Source organism: Acomys russatus, chromosome 6 (genome assembly GCF_903995435.1).
Source record: "Acomys russatus chromosome 6, mAcoRus1.1, whole genome shotgun sequence".
Taxonomy (NCBI): Eukaryota; Metazoa; Chordata; class Mammalia; order Rodentia; family Muridae; genus Acomys; species Acomys russatus.
Genome location: NC_067142.1, coordinates 50,059,655 through 50,082,382, shown reverse-complemented (window position 1 = coordinate 50,082,382; position 22,728 = coordinate 50,059,655). Strand labels below are relative to the sequence as shown.

The 22,728-nt window shown below is 40.9% G+C and overlaps 1 protein-coding gene and 1 non-coding gene across 3 annotated transcripts in view; both read left to right on the top strand.

Annotated features, from left to right (window-relative positions):
• The first annotated feature begins 499 nt into the window (after window positions 1–499).
• The window catches only part of Dhx9 (DExH-box helicase 9), a 34,009-nt gene continuing 11,780 nt past the window's right edge, over window positions 500–22,728 (top strand). The window contains exons 1-15 of one of the 2 annotated variants that reach the window (XM_051147587.1): window positions 500–665; window positions 5,157–5,289; window positions 6,560–6,700; window positions 8,007–8,121; window positions 10,236–10,351; window positions 11,149–11,297; window positions 13,681–13,727; window positions 15,762–15,898; window positions 16,174–16,263; window positions 16,355–16,516; window positions 16,799–16,876; window positions 17,159–17,350; window positions 18,963–19,104; window positions 19,621–19,703; window positions 21,340–21,496. In XM_051147587.1, coding sequence (XP_051003544.1) covers window positions 5,179–5,289; window positions 6,560–6,700; window positions 8,007–8,121; window positions 10,236–10,351; window positions 11,149–11,297; window positions 13,681–13,727; window positions 15,762–15,898; window positions 16,174–16,263; window positions 16,355–16,516; window positions 16,799–16,876; window positions 17,159–17,350; window positions 18,963–19,104; window positions 19,621–19,703; window positions 21,340–21,496 — 1,720 coding nt within the window. In that variant the 5' untranslated portion in view covers window positions 500–665; window positions 5,157–5,178. Of the gene's footprint in view, window positions 666–5,156; window positions 5,290–6,559; window positions 6,701–8,006; window positions 8,122–10,232; window positions 10,352–11,148; window positions 11,298–13,680; window positions 13,728–15,761; window positions 15,899–16,173; window positions 16,264–16,354; window positions 16,517–16,798; window positions 16,877–17,158; window positions 17,351–18,962; window positions 19,105–19,620; window positions 19,704–21,339; window positions 21,497–22,728 lie in introns of both variants that reach the window. The other variant, XM_051147585.1, reaches the window with a different exon arrangement.
• Window positions 10,770–10,960, top strand: LOC127191232 (U2 spliceosomal RNA). Its single transcript, XR_007830852.1, has one exon. It is a non-coding gene; the product is annotated as a U2 spliceosomal RNA (small nuclear RNA).

The following is a 22,728-nucleotide window of genomic DNA, read 5'->3' as shown; positions in this document are numbered from 1 at the left end:
GGGGGGCGCGGGTCTTTCGAGACAGAGTTTCTCTTATTTTTGTTTCTGTTTTGTTTTGCCAAGGTTTCTGTGTAACAGCTCTGGCTGTCCCAGAACTTGCTCTGAGGACCAGGCTGGCCTCGAACTCAAAGATATGCCTGCTTCTGCCTCCCCAGTTCTGAAATAACAGGCATGCTTTGGGCAGCATTTTAAAATGGCTATTCTGATAAAACTTCTGAAAGGATTAATTCTGCAACACTGCCCACATGTAAAAGAACCATCAAAAAGGAGGCCGGTGGTGCCCTCGGGAGGTAGAGACTGCGCTAAATAGTCGGCCAGCCTGCTCCACAAAGACAAAAGCAGCGGGCCTTTAACTTCCTGAAACCCGACCGCTCAGCGCCTGACAGGAAATGGCAGACCGAGGCCAGCGGATCTGGCGCGCGACTTCGGGTTTGGCGCCCGGAAGTGGCTGCAGCCCCGCCCCTCTCTGGGCGTGCTGGCCCGCGGAGGTGGCCTTCTGCGCAGGCGTGAGCGGCTGACTCCGCCTCCTGGGTCCCGCGGTCGGAGCCATTTCGCCGCTGCTTCCATGCGGGTTGAGGTGTGTTCCCTCGCCGTCTCTGTGGAAGATTGGAGCTGCGAAGTCGTCTAAGAGGGCTGTGCTCTCGGGCACCGAGAAGCGGAGGAGGGTAAGGGAAGCAGCCTGGCGGTCCCGACGCGGGCTCGTTGCCGCAGGCCCGCGGCGGCCTCCTGGGCTCGGCCGTGGCTTTGTTGTGAGGCGCTGGCGGCGGGTGGGGGAGGGGCGGGTGCCCGGATTACGAGCCGTGGGCGCGCGGGCCTTGGCGAACTCGCGCGGCGGAGCTTCGAGTGGCTCTGGCCTTAGGTCGTGGTCTCCCTCACACGAGCTGGCCACTCTCGAAAGCCGCTTCCTCCTTCGGCCTGTCACGCGGCGGGTGTGGGGATCTAGAGTCGCCCTGTAGTGGTTGCTGCTCGACGCCACACGGTCCCTTGGGGCCCTCGGGTCACTCATCCGGGCCACCCAGAGCCCCGTCGGGGTCGGCCCATTTGGCGCACGAGGCTCTGCAGTTTTTCCTACTCGGTACAGGTTACCGGGGATGGGTGGGGCGGAGCGAGAAGCAGGAAAATGTATGCATGATTTAGTAAGTGATGGCGGAATTACACCGTGCAACGGAATCGCCCTGCTCTAGATAACGGTCGCTAGGGATGGCGCCTCGGAGTCGGAGGGGTAGTCCATCCTGAGTTTGGCCTTGGGGCGCAGACTGTACCCCCCAAAGAGCAGAAGGATTAGTTACGCCTAAGGCTATCCATGACTGACCTGGAGGGGGGGAAAGAGGGCCGCCCACGTGACTTGAAGGTGACGAAAGAGATTGAAGAATTTGTTTCAGGGTCGTAAGAATGAAAAAGAAAATCGTCCAAGGCGGGAGTGGTGGCGCGCGTCCCCTCATTTGGGGGTGGGGGGCTCGGGGAGTATAGGTTGTTGGATACCTGTGAGTTTTGAGGCCAGCCTGGTATGCAAGGCGAGTGCCAGGGCAGCTACACAGAAACTCCTGTCTCCGAAAAAGAAAGAAATTCTAGTGCCAAGTTAGTGTATCCATGGGAATATTAGTATTTTCCTTGGATAAATTTGGAGCCTAGAGCCGGAGTGGTGGCTCGTGCGTTTTAACCCCCGGACTTGGAAGGCAAAAGCAGGTGGATTACTGAGTTCGAGGCCAGCCTGGTCTACACCGTGAGTCACGACAGCCAAGGCTACACCGAGAAACACTATCTCCAAAACGGAAAAAAAGAAAGAAGCCTAAAAGGCTGTATGTATTTGAATTTAGCTAACACGAATATTTGGAAATAAGTGGGTTTCCTTCGAGATAAAGGAATTTGATAATCCCTGCAATTTGTGTTATTCATTTACTCGCTGCGTTTATTCACGGTGAGTTTTTTGTTTTCAAGATAGGTTTTCTCTAGCCTTGGCTGTCCTTCATTTACTCAATCTGTAGATAGGCTGGCCTCAAACTCAGAGATCCTCCTGCTTCTGCCTCCCGAGTGCTGGGATGAAATGTGTGTGCCACCACTGCCCAACTATTTTCGTTGTTTCCTGTGTTTGTATTGGCCTGTGTCTGCCTTACAAGGGCTGGGATTAACTGGGGTTGTACCCAGGAGCCTCCTTGGACTTCTACTTAGCTAATAAATGAGTTATTGTTTGGAGTTTGTGTTTTGAGACAGGGTTTCTCTGTAGCCTTCTCTGTCTTGGACTACATAGTCTGTAGATAGGCTGGCCTCCATCCCAGTGATCCACCTGCCTCTGCCTCCCAAGTGCTGAGATTTAAAGGCGTGTACTGCCACCACCACCGGCCTTTCTATTTCTTTTTCAAGACAAGGTTTTTCTGTAGACTAGGCTGGCCTCAAACTGAGGTCTCACTTTATATTCCTAGCTTGCCTTGAATGGACTCATTAAAGGCATGCACTCCACTTCTAAAATAATCAGATTAAATGGTGGCATACCTTTAATCCTAACACTCAGGCAGAGGCATGTGAATCTCTGAGCTCAAGGCCAGCCTAGTCTACAAATTAATCCAAGACTACACAGAAACCTCAACGGGAGGGGAAAAAACAAAACAAAAGGGTTATAATATAATCCCAGTACATGGGAAGTGGAGTCAGGAGGATTAAGATTAGTCCTACTCTGCGAAGTATGGTGGTGCCGGCCTTTATTCCCAGCACTGGAGAGGCAGGCAGGCAGATCACTGAGTTCCAGGCCAGTCTGGTCAACAAAACAAGTCCAGGACTACAAGAGAAACCCGGGGGGGGGGGGGGGGGGGGGGGGGAGATTAGTCCTGGTCTGGGCTCCATGAGACCTTTGCTCATATAAAGTTTTACAGGTTTTGGGCCATGATGAGTTGGTCTCATTTCTTCTGAGTTTGGTGAAGTAACAGCAAAAAATGGTGGAATACAGCTGTTGTGTAAAGTCTTGGCCAATTTGTAGCAGATGATTGGGCCCAAATAGAGCACAAGTCTACATTGAGTGGAACCTACCGGGAGCACTTGTGTTTGGTTGGGTCTTTTTTTGTTTTGTTTTGTTTGTTTGTTTGTTTGAGTCTGGGTCTGACTATGGCTGCTGGCTGTCGTGGAACTCCTTTCTTGACCAGACTGACCTCAAAAGATAACTATCTCTGCTCCATCAAGTGATAGGATTAAAAGTATTGACTACCACACCCAGCATTGGGAAGGACTTCATTGTCTTTGAGCTTTCCGATTTTCTATTATTGGGCTATGCCATTTGCCTTGATAAATAATGGATGAAAGTTGGACTGGCCACAAACTAATAGAGGGTCAGATTTGGTGGGAATAGATTTAAGTTTAGTATGGTTGTCTTCTTGCAGCCTACTGTAGTAAAATAGATTTTTCCTCCTGTATCTTGTTATATATGTGAGTCTGGCATGTATGTATGTGCACCATTTGCCAGAGGAGGTCATTGGATACCTTGGAATGAGAATCATCTATGTATATTTGTATACTAGCTTGTGGGTGCTGCTGATCAAGCCTGGATCCTCTGCAAGAGCAATGCTCTAAAACCATTGAGCTCTCCAGCCTCTAGGGGTTTTTGTTCTGAGATGTTCTCACAGTGTAAGCCTGGAACTGGTTATGTAAATCAGGTGGCCTTTAACTCACAAAACTGCTGGCATCTAGTCCTTGGTTTTTGTTTTGTTTTTCCAGACAGGGTTTCTCAGTGTAGCCTTGGCTGTCTTGGACTCAATTTGTAGACCAGGCTGGCCTCTGCCTCCTGAGTTCTGGGATTAAAGGCATGTACCACCACCACCCGGGTTCTCCCTGGTTTTTAAATGCTTAAAAAAAACACTTGTAGTACATACCTCAGAGGCAGGTGGATCTCTGAGTTAGATGCTAGCCTGGTCTACAGAGGGAGGAGCCAGGACAGGACATCCAAGTCTACACAGAAAAACCTTGTTTCCAAAAAAAACTAAAAACGAAACAAAATACGGAAGTTAAGGTCAGTTTAGGCTACATGTCAAAATGAAGGCTTAATTTATTCAGATTCATTATATGCAAATTGTCCATTTCTTTAGTTTTTGTTTAGTTTGTTGAGGGTCTTCCATATGTAGCCCCAGGCAAGCCTTTGTTTTTAGTCATCTTCCAGTTGCATCTTATAGCGCTCTAAGGTTATAAATATGAGTCCCTCCCTACCTGGCTCTGTTTTGGGCGGGGGAGGGAATAGAGAATTTCTTAACTATGGTAGTTTGGAGTTGACTTAGCCATGAATTAATTTTTCTTTAGGGATTAAAGGGGTGTACCACCACACTCAGCTAAAATGCTTATTCTTATTTATGAGTATGAGTGGTCTGTATGTTTGTGTACTACTTGCATGCCAGGTAACCTTCAGAGGTCAAATTCCCCTAGAACTGGACGCAGAGATGATTGCCAGTCAACATGTGGCTAAATCTTTGTCATCCTCAGTTTTTTAAAGACAAGGTTTCTCTGTGTAGCCCTGGCTGTATTGGACTCACTTTGTAGACCAGACAGGCCTCCCAATTCAGAGAACCTCCTGGCTCTGCCTCCCGAGGGCTGGGATTAAAGGTGTGTGCCACCACACCCAGCACGTTTGTCATCTTCAAGAGCCTCAAGTACTCCTAACTTGTGAACCATCTATTTTCTCTATCCCAGTATTACTTAAAATTCCTCTGGAAAAGAATAATAAAATGGATCTATTTTTTATTGCTGAGAGGGAAAACTTTAAAGTACGTAATATACACACTTCATAAAATATTCGCAGGTAAAAATTAGTCCTAAAGGATAACCTTTGAGAGTGCGTGTATAATTTTTTTAAAAAAACTAAATGTGAAAGACTTCCTAATCAATATTAAAATTTCTTAATATGTAAGTTCAGTAGTGGTGTAATAGAATGTCTTACTCTTTTTTCTTTTTTAGTTTTCGAGACAGAGTTTCTCTTGAGTAGCCTTGGCTGTCCTGGACTCGCTTTGTAGACCAGGCTGGCCTTGAACTCACAGCAATCCGCCTGCCTCTGCCTCCCGAGTGCTGGGATTAAAGGCATGCGCCACCATGCCCAGCTAGAATGTTTTATTCTTGTTAGATTTACAGTGGTTTTTGTATCTGTTTTGAGGTTTTGCTATCATAATGTTTTTTTCCCCCCTTAGGTGTAAAGAAGACACCTGAATCATGGGTGACATTAAAAATTTCCTGTATGCCTGGTGTGGCAAAAGGAAGATGACGCCAGCATATGAAATTAGAGCAGTAGGAAACAAAAACAGACAGAAATTCATGTGTGAGGTATTAAATAATAATTTGTTTATATGCTTTATGAGGGTATTATTGGAAAAGCTAAGTTGCTGTAGGCTATGGGAGATTAATTTATTTTGATTTGACTGGTTTTCTTTTTCTTTATTTTGATTTTTCGAGACAGGGTTTCTCTGTGTAGCCTTGGCTTTCCTGGACTCGCTGTGGAGACCAGGCCTGCCTCAAACTCTCAAAGAGATCCGTCTCCCTCTGCCTCCTGAGTACTGGGATTAAAGCCGTGAGCCACCACACATGGCTTATTTTCATAGCAGTATAGTTATTGTAAAAATGTGCATTATGCCTTTTAGTTGGACAGTTTATGAAAACTAGACTGGAATGCTGGGATTAAAGGCGTGTACCACCATGCCCAGGACTGGTCTTTTTTCCAAGGGAGCTTTTGTTTGATACAGGGTTTCTCTGTTGTAGCCTTGGCTATCTTAGACTCTTTGTAGACCAGGCTGGCCTCCAACTCAGAGATCCACCTGCCTCTGCCTCCAAGTGCTGGGATTAAAGGTCTGTGCTACCACGCCCAGCAAAAGGAGCATTATTTTATAATACTCTGCTAGGAAAGTAATTCTCATGGTGCTAGTAAGCTCAGAAGACAAGTATTTGTAATTTTCCCATCATCATCATTATTATTTTAATGTGGGGAGAGAACAGTTTTACTTCCATATATCTGGCTGACCTAGAACTCATTACATAGATAAGCTGGCATCAGACTCGAAGTCATCTCAAGTGCTGTGTATTGGTGTGCACAACCATGCTTGGTTTCTCTAACTCATTTAGAAAAGCAGAGTATCTAAAGGGAAAGTGAAGAGCTTGTTTCTTAGTTACAAGATTGTTATTAAGTTACATGCTTGTGTGTGTATAGAAGCATGTGAAAGTCAGAACAGCCTGTGGGAGTTCCCTTTCTCTTGCTGTTGTACCAGTCTAGGGGATTCAACTCAGGTCATGCAGTTTGGAGGCAAGTGCTGTCCATCACTACCACCACATTTTAATGGTGGTGAGAAAGGAACTTAAGGCAAGCACTCTCCCTCAGAGCTTAGTTAGGTACCCAACCCTAAAAATTTTAATTGTCGGAACCTGAGCCACTTAAATTGATATAGTTAAATCAGCACATCCATGAACAATAATAAAATAATCCATGTGTTGATAAGGTATACTAAAAGTTGTTTTTATTTTAACAGGCTATTTAATGATGTATTTTTAAAAATCCTAGAACTACCCAGCTTTAATACAATATTTTTTTCCTTGAATCTTAAAGGTTCGAGTAGAAGGGTTTAATTATGCTGGTATGGGCAATTCCACCAATAAAAAAGATGCACAGAGCAATGCTGCCAGAGACTTTGTTAACTATTTGGTTCGAATAAATGAAGTAAAGAGTGAAGAAGTTCCAGCTGTTGGGGTAAGTATTTATGGCCAAGAACTTGAAATATTTGATGTTTGCTTTCATCTTTTTGTTGTTGGGTTTTTTGTTGTTTTGGTTTTTTGAGACAGGGTTTCTCTGTATAGCCTTGGCTGACCTCTAGACCTGCTAGGAGTTCGACTGCCTCTGCCTCCGAGTGCTGATACTAAAGGCGTGCGTGCACCACCACGCCTGGCTAGCTGTTTTCTCAATAAAAGGAAATGGAAGAAACTCCTAGCTTTCAATTTTTACAATACTTGGCAAACTTGAGCAGTTTAGCCTGCCACAGTTGCATAGATCCTGACAGAACATACAGAATTTCTAAATACAAGCAGCATATAGCATAATAGGCAGCATGAAATTTACACTTGGAGTGGTTCCTCTTCCAGCAGAGGTGATAACTGGAAATAAGAGTAGGTTAGTACTGTAGCTGACCATTCAGTCTTCCCCGCCCCCCTTTGTTTTGTTTTTTCGAGACAGAGACAGGGTCTCTCTGTAGCCTTGGCTATCCTGGACTCACTTTGTAGACCAGGCTGGCCTCAAACTCACAGCAATCCGCCTGCCTCTGCCTCCGGAGTGCTGGGATTAAAGGTGTGCGCCACCACGCCCCGCCTACTCAGTCTTAAAGAGGGAATGGTACAGCTGCATTTTCTTTTTTTTAGAAGGACATATGGTACCACTTATACCCTTGAGGATAGTACTGTCTTCTGATAAGGGTGTATGATTGGACAACCTTAAAAAGGCATTCAGATATTGAGGAAACAAATACCAGTGGTGAAAGCCAGCCTAGCTCACACTTGTGATCCCAGCAGCAAGTGAAGGTGGAATGTACAGGAGTTCATCATTACTCTAAGTTACATGAAACTTGGTCTCCAAAGCCATATGACAAAAATAATGTTGGGAAGGGAGTTTAATATATGAACATCTTTTCAGCACTCGGGGACAGAGGCAGGTATATCACAGTAATTTCCTAACTAGCCTAATCTACAATGCAAGTCCAGAACAGCCAAGGTTACACAGAGAAATTCTGCCTCAGAAAAAGAAAATACATGGATATCTTTGAATAGTCTTGAAAAAGCCTTCCTGCCAAAATCAAGCATTGAAAGCCGGGCATGATGGTGCGTTCCTTTAATCCCAGTACTCGGGAGGCAGAGGCAGGCGGATCTCTGTGAGTTCAAGGCCACTCTAGTCTACAAAGTGAGTCTAGGATAGCCAAGGCTACACAGAGAAACCCTGTCTCAAAAAACAAAACAAAACAAAAAACCCTAAACAAGCATTGACTCTGTTTTGACTTTTCCTCTTGTAGATTGTACCACCCCCACCGATACTTAGTGACACCTCTGATAGCACAGCAAGTACCGGTGAAGGTGGACCAGCACCCATGGGAGGACCACTTCCTCCACATCTGGCTCTCAAAGCAGGTAAGGGACTTAAATACCTGTACCTGACTGAGAATAACACAATTAATGGTTGGTCATCATCTTACCTTGTCATTTATATAGAAAAATGAAAAAAAAAAAATAGGAAATACCACTCAAGCAACCACTGTTTTAGAGTTTGTTTTGTTTGAAAGTTTTTTATTTTTATAGCTGTTGTGTCTACAAGTATGCTTGTGTACATGTATGCCTGGTGCCTTGGACTCCCAGAACTATACTTGACTTACTGATGACTGAACTACCATGTGGGTGCTGGAAACTAAACCCAGGTTTTATTCAGAAGTAGTAAGAACTGTTAACCCTAACACTGGTTTTTAAGATAGGGTTTCTTTGGTTTTTCAAGACATGGTTTCTCTGTGTAGCCTAGGCTGTCCTGGACTCACTTTGTAGACCAGGCTGGCCTCGAACTCACAGCGATCCACCTGCCTCTGCCTCCCCGAGTACTGTTTGTTTTTAAAGACAGATTATATTATGTAGCTCTTGACTGGTCTGGAACACTTTGTAGACCAGTGCAGGTTAGGCTGACTTTGAATTCAAGAGATTCATCTGCCTTTGCTGATTTTGAAGGCAAACAACTATAATTGATTGGCCAAAATAGGTTTTAGCATAAGTTAGAACATATGATCAAACAGTTTTCAAGACAGGGCTTCTGTGTGTCACCCTGGCTATCCTGTACACACTCTGTAGACCAGACTGGCCTTGAACTTAGAGCAAAATGCCTTCCTCATGGTTAAATAATTATATAAATCACCTTTAATAAAAATATGGCTGTTTTCGAGTTTAAAGGCTTTTGCACATATCAGATACACTGAATGAGGTTTATACTTCACACTTAATGCTTTTTCTCTTACCTTTAACAGGACTACTTGCTTTGGATTTTAGCCCTGCTGAGTTGAACATATAGTTGAAAATTTGGTGCAGGGGGAATATATTAAGAGATTTTGCTGGACAGTGGTGGTGCGCACCATTAATCCTAGTACTTGGGAGGCAGAGGCAGGTAGATCTCCATGCATTCAAGGCCAGCCTGAATTATAGAGCAAGTTACAGGACAGAATGGGCTGTTAAACAGAGAGACCCTGTCCGGGGGCGGGGGGGAGATAGATTTTTGTCCAGTTTTCTAACAAATCCTGGTTTTTTTTTGTTTTGTTTTAAATTTGCAATATCCAGTTGTTTTTATGGAGTAAAAATTGAAAACATGTATAAAACGATAGTAACCTGTCACTTAAGATTTCCTAAGTATGGGTGTTTGCCTGTAGTACCTGTGGATGTCACTAGAGGGCATTTCATCAGTAGTCACAGGATTAGCTTTCTTTATATTTTTATTTGGTTTGGATTTTTTTGTTTTTATTCAGACTGTAATTTGGAGGGTGAATTTATACTTTATTTAGATTCTCAAATGTTTCCCACCTCCACGAGCTGGGCTTCAGACATGTCCACCATACTCAGTGTTACTCTGTTGGGTGTTGAACCCTGTGCTTGCTAGGCAAGCATTCTACTAATTGAGCTGTATTCCCATCATCTCCATAGAAAGTTTTACTTAAAGAGAAAAAAAGGTACTATTTGGGGGCCAGGCATGGTGACACATAAATTTAGCGCTTGGGAGGCCAGAGGCAAGTAAATCTCTTGTTCAAAGGTGCCCTGGTATACATACGAAGTCATAGTACATCCAGAGCTATATAATATAGCTCGAGCTGGCTCTGTTTATCTATCGTGTGTGTGTTTTATGTTCATGCTTGTGTTTAAGGGCCCCCTTCATAGCACAAGTATATAGGAGACAGGACAAAATACATTCAGCATCTAATACAAACACAGGTCAGCTCATTTCTTTTCCAGTTAGACGTTTCCTGGCTGGATAGTTTTGTCCTTAGTTTGTTATTCTGCATGTAAAAAGTCCATCAGAGGTTATACTGTGATTTCCACATGCACAGGCATAAGATACCGGCAAAGAAGCAGACTAGGCTATCAGTTACTTAGAATTTTCAAGATCATACTTCTGAATAATTGAAAAGTATCCAAACATGAAGTCTCAGGTTTTCCCTAGGGACATTAAATTTTTTTTTTTCTGTTTGGTTAATTACAAGCAATCATTTCTTTAGCAGAAAATAATTCTGGAGTTGAGTCTTCTTCTGGCTATGGTTCTCCTGGACCCACCTGGGACCGAGGAGCCAATTTAAAGGACTACTACTCTAGAAAGGAGGAGCAAGAAGTGCAAGCGGTAAGAAATCTCAAGTGTTAACATCCTTGAAAATGAAATTTGGGTTTTACTTCACAGCATGGATGTAAACCTCTATAGGTAAATAGCATAGTAAATTGTTGGGGTATTTTTGTGTTGTTTTCAGACAGTCTCTTGAATCCCAGGCTTGCCTTCATTCAAGTGGCCTTAGCTTAAAAGCCAGTTTTACACCCTAGCCTGGTGTGTGCATGCTTGTAGTTCCAGCAGTAGGAAGTAAGGGCCAGGGGAATGAATTGAAGGCAAACCTGGACTACAAAGTTCTAAGAACATAGTTACATCCTATCTAAAAAACACAAGGTCGGTGATAAAGTGCTGGACGTCAGCACTACTGAAGAAAACCTGACTTTTATATTGAAAAATGGTTACATGTTGTTATTGTACCTCTTAAGTATGGATAAGTAAATTGTCTGGGCCATTTGGTTAAGATCAAGGGTAGTATCTGTTCTTAATCAGTTTAGTATCTGATAGGCCTCTATTTGAGGACAGTATATTAAATAGAGTTTTAGAAGTAGGAGTTGGAATAGGAGCTTGCTCCATCCACTCCAAGTATTGACCTGGTATTAGAGTACATCCAGAAATGGTGTACCCCCTTGGGGGACTCCTAAAAAAAAAGTATGAATAGCCGGGCATGGTGGCACATTTAGACTCAGCACTGGGGTGGCAGAGGCAGGTGAGTTTGAGGCCAGCCTGGTCTACACAGAGAAACCTTGTCTAGAGAATCATACAAAAAAAATATGACTAAGTAGTGCAGCCAAATTTAATCATCATTGATTCCACAGACTCTAGAGTCAGAAGAAGTGGATTTAAATGCTGGGCTTCATGGAAACTGGACATTGGAAAATGCTAAGGCTCGTCTGAACCAGTATTTCCAAAAAGAAAAGATCCAAGGAGAATATAAGTACACCCAAGTGGGTCCCGACCACAACAGGTTTGCTTGTTTCACTATTTTCCTTGTAAAAAATTAAGGGGGTTGGACTATATGTTTACCAGCCAAATGTTACCCAATTTGTTGTGTGCGTTAGCAGTGAATTGTGAAAAGATAAATTATTGACGTGTAGTTTTAACAGTTTTTATTTAAATTGTGTAAGAAGTCCTGCAAAAAATTTTTAATGCTGGACTTTGGGTGGAGGTCAAAGTTAACATGTTTTGTTCCTAGTAGACTTAATTGGACAGAGGTTGTGAATTTGTTCGATGTTTGGATGGTCGATGTAGTTTCGTTGGTCATAGTTTTAAGTGCTTAAATATACTTCTGGTATGTTTTGTTGTCTAAGAAGTAGATTGTATTACCTCTATATACAAATTTAATTCCTGTTTGATGTTGGCAGCTCTTTTAAGAATCCTGTTACTTGTGTACCATGAAGTTGAAGGATCGTGAAATTTTATACATGGCTTAAATGCTTTTTTTCTGTTAAGCTTATAAAACTGAATGTAAGGGAAGCTATGTGACCGTATGTTTCTCAGCCTGCTTGATGTTCTTCCTAAGAGCATTCCAGGGTGTAGTGCTTATTACTCCCAGGAAGGCTCATACAGATTAGACTCCTCAGGGAGGCACTGTATTATTGGAAGAGAAAGGACGTGGTTCTGAAAACATCTTGACAATTCGATTTGTTGTCTCTAATTATACAAAATAAATTATCCAAAATAAATTTAAAACATTTTCTTTACATCAGTGTTCTCCCTTGGGTGCAAGTAGCAACCCTAAAATAATCATTACCTAAAACAAAACAAAAATTGACCTCATATTCAAAATGATCAGAGCATGGCTCCTCCTGCTTCCTACTGCTTTGTTCAGTCCTGAATTCTCAAATATTATATACATAATATCAATTTTAGAGTTTTCTCCATTTTGGTGTTATAATTAAAACACAAACTCTTGACCCTAAGAAGAAGAAATACTTTCTTTAATGCTTTGTGTACAACTTACTGGCTTTGGCAGCTTTAAGAATATTTTAAGGCCGTGCATGGTGGCACACACCTTTAATCCCAGTTCTCAGGCAGAGGCAGGTGGATCTCTGAGTTCAAGGCTAGCCCAAAGTTACACAGAGAAACCCTGTCTCTTAAGAACAAACAAAAGAATAATTAGAAAGGCTGGTGATAGAGTTCAGGGGTGGAGCACCCGCAAAGTGTGCGTGAGACCTTGAGCTCAAATTCCCAGCATCAATAATGTTTATTATTGTAGTAATTATTACTGTATTATAAGTGTCTAAAACTCATTAAATTGCTGCCATCCTCTCCTCCCCAACCCAATCATTGACGTCAGTATCTTACTGATTTCTGATGTAAAACAAAGAATTCAGGACAAGACAATGTAAGAGGCAGACAGTTGGAGCTTGGACACATTGCTCCTGTATGTCCTTTATTGAAAGGCATAACAGACAGCAACACCAGAGGTCTGTGTTCATATACACATGTGCTGATGCTTAGGCTGAACTAAGCAATCACATGGGATACTATTGTAAACTGATTTCTGGTGTTGCTGTTCCCCCCTAGGTGGAGGAGAATGAGATTGAGTGCTGACTTTAAGCCTGGCTGAGAAACATACTGTCATCGGTGTCATTAATGAAAGGGTGGATGTTGTTCCCCTGAAAGCCAGTGGCCTTTGACCCCTTGAAGCACTTGTGCCTGAAGGTCAGTTGACAAAGAAGTATAGGAAGGAAACTAACAATTTTCCCCCCTTAAGCTTCACTTAACCTTTTATTCACAGCACAAAGTCAAGTTTGAATGTGAGCAGTGAAGGACCAGCATATGTTTGCTAAAACCTAAATTCACTCCTTAGAACCTGCTAGCAGTTCTAGCTATAATGTGAAAAATGATTTTTCTCTAGGCCCTGGTTTAAATATCTAAAAGTAGGCTAAATTTTTTTGTTATCAAGGACTTCTTCCAGCTATAGATAAATCGAGAGTCTGCCACAGGAGCTACTGGTATTGTGGTTTGCATGTACAAAACTTACCCTAACAGGTTGCAGTTGTAAATTTCTATATAGATAATTTGAAGAGTTTGGTGTTTTTCTTAGCTCCAAGATAAACAAAATTTTCTTTCATTGAAAGCATTCTCATATTCAAAATCTACGTTGGAATGAAAATAAGTAAATTAATCCAAAATGATAACATTTTCTTTTCATGAAAGAAAGCGCATCAACTAATATCACATATATTTGCAGTTTACATGCCTTTTGTTCCAGGATTGGACAGAAATAATTGTTCAGAATGGTTTTTGCTATAATTTTTGGAAAACCTCCCTGACTAGGGAGATAATGGAGTTTGTAATTTACAGCAATAAATTCCTAACGTTGATTGTATATGTTGTTACAGGAGCTTTATTGCAGAAATGACCATTTATATCAAGCAGCTGGGCAGAAGTAAGTGTGATTGCTTTTTTATAGTATTCTTAAAAGTTTTGGCAAAGAAGATAATTTCACGTTAAAGGCTTGGGCTACAGAACACTATAGAGAAGTTATTAAATTTTCTTTTGATAGAGATAATCTTAGACCATTACATAATTGAAAAATAACCATTTATTAATGTGTAAGAACAATAGATTGAATATCATGTAGGGTTGTGGAAGTTGTTGATACTGTAAAGTGAGAGCTAGATGTTTAATTTCACACACAGTTAAGGAAGAGTTGGAGGACCTAGGAAGGTAGGGAAAGTTGAGGGAAGGAGGTGCTCCCAGGAAAGCGCTTTATCCTAATGAGCACCTGTGGTAACTGGTCTAGATGTAGGCTCCAGTCTCAGACTTTCCTAAGCACAAAACAAGCCTGATTATATTTCTTGTTTGCATAGCTGATGTAAATTTCCTTTATAGATGCTTCTTTTTTTGAGAATGGGAGCGTTTCAGAGTTAACTATTAAGAATATTATAACCTTGAAATATGCTGAAGAAATCTATTTGAGATATCTACAGAAGTCCTATGGAGGGCTGGAGATATGCCTCAAAGGTTAAGGGCACTGGCTATTCTTCCAAAGGTCCTGAGTTCAATTCCCAGCAACTACATGGTGGCTTCCAACCACCTATGATATCTGGTGCCCTTTTCTGGCGTGCACGTGTACAGGCAGAACAGTGTATATGTAATAAATAATTTAAAGTCCTATAGAACCTGCAGCATTAATATTTTAGAATATTACTGATCTTTAATAACAAAGGTTTAATCAATAAGTCTGCGTGTAAAAAAGATGCTAATTTTAAAGGTCAAGGTTAAAACAACAACATGGAAACTAACATGGAGGTTTGGATTGGGTAATAGATTTAATGCATAAAGATAGCTAATGAACTCAGCGTGGTGGCGCGTGCCTTTAATCCCAGCCCTAGAGAGGCTGAGGCAGGTGGGTCTCTGAGTTCAAGACCATCCTGGTCTACAAAGCAAGTCCAGGACTGCCAAGGCTACATAGAGAAACCCTGTCTGGAAAAACCAAAAAAGGAGAGAGACAGAGAAAACTATTGCATTTGAGAGCCACATTGTCAAAGCTAGGCACGGTGGTAAGTGCCTATTACTTGTGTGGGTTACTTAAGGTACAGGATGATACCACCATACATTCTGATCTTGTCTGTGGTACAGAGTGAAACTTTAGTTAAAAAACAAATGCTGGAGCGCTGTCTCAGAGGTTAAGAGCAGGATCTGCTCTTCCAGAACTCCTGACTTAATTCCCAGCAACTACATGGTGGCTCACAACCAACTGTAATGAGACCTGGCGCCCTGTTCTGGTGTATAGGCATACATGTACACTGTATACATAATATCTTGAAGGGAAAAAACTACCTTTAATCCCAATACTCATGAAGCAGAGGCAGGTGGATTTCTGGAGTTTGATGCCAGCCTGGTCTATAAAATTTTGGGCAGAGAGGGGGAGCTTCATAGAGAAACACTGTTTTAAAACCCCAGTGGTTAAGTATACTCAGAAAGCAAATAGGTAACTTTGTAGCTATAAGAGCTACTCACATAGGTAGGTAGACTGCTTAGCTGAGGTTGTGGGGCTCTTTGTTTTTTTTTCAGACAGGGTCTCTGTGTAGCCTTGGCTCTCCCTGCAGGTACACCTACATGCCAGAAGAGGGCACCAGATAACACTGTGGATGGTTGCTACCAATTGGACTCAGGGTCTCTGGAAGAGCAGTGCTCTTAACCACTGAGCCATCTCTTCAGTCCCATCTTGATGGATTTAAGTAAAGACTGTATACACAATTTTGTTTTATACTTAATTTTCAAGTTTATAGTTTTTAAATATGATTTAATGACAGTTTAGTGCCAGCTTGTATTGATGTTAGTTATAGAATTGCATTTGGTTGGTAAAAGAAGATCTGTGTTGTGCTTTATCATTGATTCTTTAGTTACATAGATGTCTAGTTTCCAATGGTTCTTTCTTCACACAGCTCATTTCTGTTTTTGGTAATCCTTATAGGGATTTTTGCACGTGAACATGGATCAAATAAGAAATTAGCAGCACAATCCTGTGCCCTCTCACTTGTCCGACAACTGTATCATCTTGGAGTAATTGAGGCTTACTCTGGGCTTACAAAGAAGAAAGAAGGAGAGAGAGTAAGTTTTAAGGCCCAAACACTCTAAATTATTTAATATTTGGCTAAAGGAGTTGAATTTATACTTAGCTTAATAGATTAAGAAAAAACGCTGTACTTACTAATCAGCACTCTGAAAATCCCACATTTATAGTGGTGAATGAGTCATGGAAAAAATTCTTACTAAAAGGAATTGCTGGTTCTGGCAGTTACAGCCCTAGTTACGAGCTCTATATTACTTTTGGTGAAACTGCTATTTGTGGATGTATTGATGATTTTCATTGTTCCTTTTTGTAGGTGGAGCCTTACAAAGTTTTCCTTTCTCCAGAATTGGAGCTTCAGCTGCAAAATGTGGTTCAAGAGCTAGATCTTGAAATTGTGCCTCCAGTAAGCATATATACAGATTTGTAGTTTACATTGTTTTAAAGTCTAGACATGTGTTTCCTTTTTATTTATTTGTTTTTTGTTTTTTTATTAGCCTGTTGATCCGTCTTGTCCAGTTGTACTCAACATTGGGAAATTGGCTCATTTTGAACCATCTCAGAGACAAAACGCAGTGGGAGTGGTTCCTTGGTCACCCCCACAGTCCAACTGGAATCCTTGGACTAGTAGCAACATTGATGAGGGGCCCCTTGCTTATGTAAGTACAGCATTGCTTTCTAATACCAGTTTTTTTTTTTTTTTTGTTTTTCGAGACAGGGTTTCTCTGTGTAGCCTTGGCCATCCTGGACTCACTTTGTAGACCAGGCTGGCCTCGAACTCACAGCGATCCGCCTGCCTCTGCCTCCCGAGTGCTGGGATTAAAGGCGTGCGCCACCACGCCCGGCCTCTCTAATACCAGTTTTTGTTTTTGTGTTTCGTATATACTTTTTTAGGTCAGAGTAAAAAAATAAGATTTGTTTGACTGCTTCTTTTTTTTTAGGCGTCTACAGAACAAATAAGCATGGACCTTAAGAATGAATTAACATACCAGCTGGAGCAGGATCATAATTTACAAAGTGTAAGTGTTGAAAATCTTAGACATACATTATTTAGAGCTTTAAAATGAATGTCAGGTTTATACCAAATTACTAATTATAGCTAACTATAGTAGTGGCTGTTAATTCAGGACTAAGATATTAATTTTTTGAATATGTTTTTAGCAAATATAAAGTAATAACACTTGTGACAAGCCATTACAAAGTAGGAACAATTTTATTAGGTATTTTAAGTACTAAACCTGTTAGAAAGCATTACTCTTTTAAGTAAATATTTTAAATGAGCTTTAACGTTGCTAACACAGGTGTTGCAAGAGCGAGAGATGCTTCCTGTGAAGAAATTTGAAGCTGAAATTTTGGAAGCCATTAGTCAAAATTCAGTTGTGATTATCCGAGGAGCTACTGGATGTGGTAAAACCACACAAGTTCCACAGTACATTTTGGATGATTTTATCCAGAATGACAGAGCAGCGGAGTGTAATATTGTTGTGACTCAGGTAAGTAGCAAGCCAGCATATACGTTCTAGCAATTGTTTGATAGTCGGAGAATTTTTTTGTTGTGGTCAAATAAGGTTTCAAGGCTGTTGACTGTAACAGTACTCTACTCCCTGCTGTCACCTTCCTTAGTACTGGGATTCTAGTCTAGAGCCTTTAACACATAATCTTAACCACTGATCTGTAGCCCTTGCCTATTTATTTCTAAGCAAGACTTCATAAAGTTGACAGGACTGATTTTGTACTTACTCTATAATTCAGGTAATCCTTGAAGTTGAATCCTATGTATGTGGAATAATAGGCTTAAGCAACAATACCTATTTTAAGTCCCCTAAATTTTTTTTAAATTTTTGTTTATTTATTTATACAGTATTCTGCCTGCACGTACACCCGCAGGCAGGATGAGAGCACCAGATCTCATTAGATGATTGTCAGCCACCATGTGGTTGCTGTGAATTGAACTCAGGATCTTTGGAAGAGCCAGTGTTCTTAACCTCTGAGCCATCTCTCTAGCCCATGAGCTCATCCTTTAAAGTATTGTGTTATCTTTTGTAAGATAGCCTGTCAAACCTTTCAGGGTTGTGGGGACAGTGGCTCTTACAGGATTATTAGGTTAAACGGTACTTTTGAAAAGAAGGGTAGGGCATCACACAAACCCCACTTGAGGACTTCGACTTAGGGATTTTTATTCAGGAAAGGTAATGAACCCTAAAATTGAACGGCCTTTTGTGTTTTGTCTTATTTGTAAAATGCCCACATTTGGATTTAGCACTAAACTTGTGTGTCAGTTATTCTGCATTTAAGTATGAATACAGCTTAAATTTGCAGTATATATACCTTCTTGATTTCCAAAACTAATACCATGGAAAGAGGGCTGTATTCTTGGTTCAGTCATAAAAATGGAATGTGAAAATTAATTAGCAACAGTTGAGTTCTTCATGGCTTACTTGGACTTTTAAATGATAAGCTGGGCTTGTGGAAATAAGATTAGGCAACCAGACATTTTTTGCCTGTGAGTGCAAAGCCATGAAGACCAAGGAATACTGAATATCACTTCCAGCACATTTCTTCATGAACAGGGAAGCAGAATTTTTAATACCTTAAGGATTTAAATCTTTTTTTTTTTTTTTTTTTTAAGGATTTAAATCTTTTAATCCTGCCAAAGGCACCTAGGGAAACATATTAGAGAGACGTGTCTTTATGTGCAAAGATGGCATTCTTGAGCACAGTCACTTAAAAGTTATTTAAGTACATATTATATTAAATCTTGGATAGGATCATCTTGGAAAGGAAGTAATTATTAGAATGATCAGAGTTCTCAGATTGTTACAGATATGGGTGGTTGAAACTCTCACAAGTTAGTTTGATTTTACATACACAAACATAGGAAACCACCTGCCTCTGCCTCCCTAGTGGTAGGATTAAAAGTGTGTGTAACATCACCTAGAAAAGAGCTCTTACAGTAATTTAAAATTTGACTTGGGATTGGTGTATCTGAGCAGAGAGCTTTAAATGAGACTTAACTTGCTTAGCAGGTCATGTGTTATCACCCATGTCACGCAGAGACAATATTACACGAGCATAACTAATTTGGTAATTTTGTTTTTCTTTCAGCCCAGAAGGATCAGCGCAGTAGCAGTGGCTGAGCGAGTTGCTTATGAGAGAGGTGAAGAGCCTGGAAAAAGCTGTGGCTACAGTGTCCGGTTTGAGTCTATACTTCCACGCCCTCATGCCAGTATAATGTTTTGTACTGTAGGTCAGTAATGGTTCTTCACTTGCAGCTTATTGTGTTATCTTTCTATTAAGAAAACTACTAAGAGTCATTGGTGTAGTGGTACACATTTCAGTTCCAATGCTTAGACAGGTTAGATTGATTTCTGGTTTCAAGGCAAGTTTGGTCTACAGAGTGTTCACCTGGACAGTTGCTGGCATAGTGGCACATACCTTTAATCCCAGCACTTTGGGAGACAGAGATAGGCCGACCTCTCTGAGTTCCAGGCCAGTCTGGTCTGCAAAGTATGTCCAGGACAGCCAAGGCTGTTTTAAAAAAAAAAAAAAAAGCCAGAACTTTGAAGACATTTTCTATAATGCTAGGATTGTGTGTTGAATCAGTCAATTATGTAGGAATTTTTGTTTTGAGATATGATTTCTCTGTGTTGTAGCCTTATTTATCTACATGTTCTTTTATAGAACATATTTGCCTTAAAGACACATGTTCCAACCCTTACCAAAATTCATTACTTCTTTGACTCTATTTTTTTTCTTCTTGAAGGTGTGCTCTTAAGAAAATTAGAAGCAGGCATTCGAGGGATCAGTCATGTAATTGTAGATGAAATTCATGAAAGAGACATCAATGTAAGTAACTGAATTAAAGAGTTTGCTTTGTCTCTGTTGAGGGGAGAAATCATATCCCTGCTCTTTCTCCTACTTGTAAACAGTACTCAGGACTCATCAATTAATGTTTGTTCTTATCAGAATGCATTAACATATCTTAGCTGAGTCAGTAATTTGACTTGAGTAGCTGGTGAGATCTCATACTTTTTTTTTTTATGTTTGCAGATTTCATATAAGCAAGCCAACATGGGGTTGCTGGGAATTAAACTCACGACCTTTGGAAGAGCAGTCAGTGCTCTTGACCTCTGAGTCATCTCTCCAGCCCCCATAGTTAGTTTTCTTTAAGGCTCTATTTACATATTAAAATCATTCCTGGTCTCTGTGTAGTTTGGTTATTCAAACTGTCCCCATGTTGCTGTTAATCTTTTTGAAACAGGGCTTATTTAATCTTAGTACTGGCTGGCCTCTGATTTGCAGGCGTCATATTTGTTGCCTTAGATTCTCTAGTGACAACAAGTATGAACTACCCCACCCCGGTGTTTCCACAGTGCTTTAAGTTGAATGATAGTGGTCTTCAAGAGTTTAAAGTCTCAGCCAGGTGTGGGGCACACATCTCTAATTCCAGCACTTAGGAGGAAGCAGAGGCAGGAGAATCTCTGAGTTCCCAGCAAGCCCATTTTACAAAGAGAGTTCTAAGAAATCCAAAGCTACACAGAAGTTCTGTCCTAGAATAACCATAGATGCTTATTTAATATTCTAATTTAGAACTATTAAAGCCTGCCAGATGGATAGCATATCACACTTCAAGAATTATATGAGCGTTTTGCTTGCAAGAACTTAGCAAAGATCAGGTGAAATCTGTATCTAGTACATGGAAAAGTCCACCTAGTTCAGAATGTTCTAAACAGTGGTTAAATAAAGTTCTGTGCAAGAGAAAATCTAGTATAGTACAAGAAAATCAAGGCCCAAACATCATAAAAAAGGAGAAAATGTTCCCCGAAAGGAGGATGTATGCACACCCCTTAGTACTATTGGAAGTGTGTTTTAAAGCTGGTGGGTATCAAACCTAGCCCTGCACATGCTAAAGATGCCCAACCTTTCAGTTTAATTGGCAATTCTAGAATTACACTGGAATTTTCACTCAATAACCTCATTGTTTTGGGGAGTGGTTTCATTCACTAACTTAGAGTACCTGTTTTAAATCTATTGCAAAAAGTCTTTTGAGGCAGACTTGAAGAAAACATTAAGTGTATATACACTTATGTAGGAAGTGTATATACAGGCTTATGTAGGAAGGAACTATAATTGAGGATGTTGGTTTGGCAGATATTTTGAAACTAGAACTCTGTTGTTTTGGTTGTTTTATTAGAACTAAGCTTTAGCCATGTTCCTTATGAAAGTTGTGTACTTAATTATGAAGTGTTTGCATACCTGATACAGTCAGTTGATAGTGCTTGCCCACCATACACAGAAGCTCTGTGTTGATGTTACAGCGGCATATAAAACTAGGGTTGGCAATACATGCTTGTAATCCCAGCACTGGTGATGTGACAGGAGACTGAACAAATTTAAGGCCAACTGAATGTCTTAGGACTAGCACAGCTCTTACAGGTGTATTTTACAGCCCTCTGTTAAATTTGTGTTTTTATTTCAATAGACTGACTTCCTTTTGGTAGTACTACGTGATGTGGTTCTGGCTTATCCTGAAGTCCGCATTGTTCTGATGTCTGCAACTATTGATACCACCATGTTCTGTGAATATTTCTTTAATTGCCCCATCATTGAAGTTTATGGAAGGACTTTCCCAGTTCAAGGTAAACTCTTTGTGTGTGTGATATGAAGAAAACATGTTTTATTCAGGAGGGTTTTTATCATTTTAATTCTGGAGATGGTAGTAGTGATTTGAGTAAATATGACACATTGGCTCACAACTGTAACACCTGTTCCAGGGGACACTCCCCCTCTTTGTCTTCCTTGAACACTAAGTTGAGGCACTATACACATACAAGTAAAAATCAGCATGCCAAATTAACAAACACAACCAGACTCTAGGGAGCCTTTCTTCGCTGTGATGGTTAGTTTTGTACCAGAATCGATCCTATGCAGTACAACCATATTTCAGTTACTTTCTGAGAAAGAATCATTTTTATACATTTTAAACCTTCGATCATCTTAGAACATGAAAATATTATTGAATAACTTGTTCCACAATTCAATTGAGGAAATGAAAGTAGGCCAAGAGATGGGGAAATGAATAGCCGTGCCACTACATTTTAAAAATAAAACATGCTGTAGGCACTTGAGTTCAGTGTTGGTGGGTAACATGAGGACCTGAATTTAAATCACCATCTAAAAGCCAGGTACGGTGTGACACATGGTTGTAGTTCTGGAGTGTTGGGTTGAGAGGATACCTAGGGGCTTGCTGACTTGCCCGTGACTTCACGTTTAAAAAGTGATTGAGGTAGACACTACACAAACATGTACATATAATACACAAAAAGTTGAATGAAGTAGAAGCTAAGTTACTTCTTGCTGGCCATGATGGGTCTCTTCAGTTTATGGGCTGCCCGGTCTACAAAGAGTTCTAGGACAGAGAAACACTGTCTATGAAACCTCCCCCCAAAGTTCTAAGTTGTGCTGTGCTGCTGTGCTTTACAACTTGACAAAGAAATTAATTGATGGTAGTGAGTAGAAACTAAGTGTCTTAGAGTTCATAGTGAGGTACTGTAGTTTATTCTGTTGCTATGAAGAGACACTGACCAAGACATGAAAAGCATTTAATTAGAGTATTGTTACAGTTTTGTGTTAGTTCAAGGTCATTGTTGTGAGGAACATATCGGCTAACAGGCAGGCAGGCAGACATGGCACTGGAACAGTAGTTGAGAGCTTACATGGCAATCTACAGTCAGAAGGCACAGAGATGGGCACAATTTGAGTAACCCCAAAGTTTAAAACATGGATATATGCTGAATATGAAATTAATTAAGTGCTAATTACAAAGATGCAGAAACATTCTAAGAAGTATGTGTAGATGTTATTTCTTATG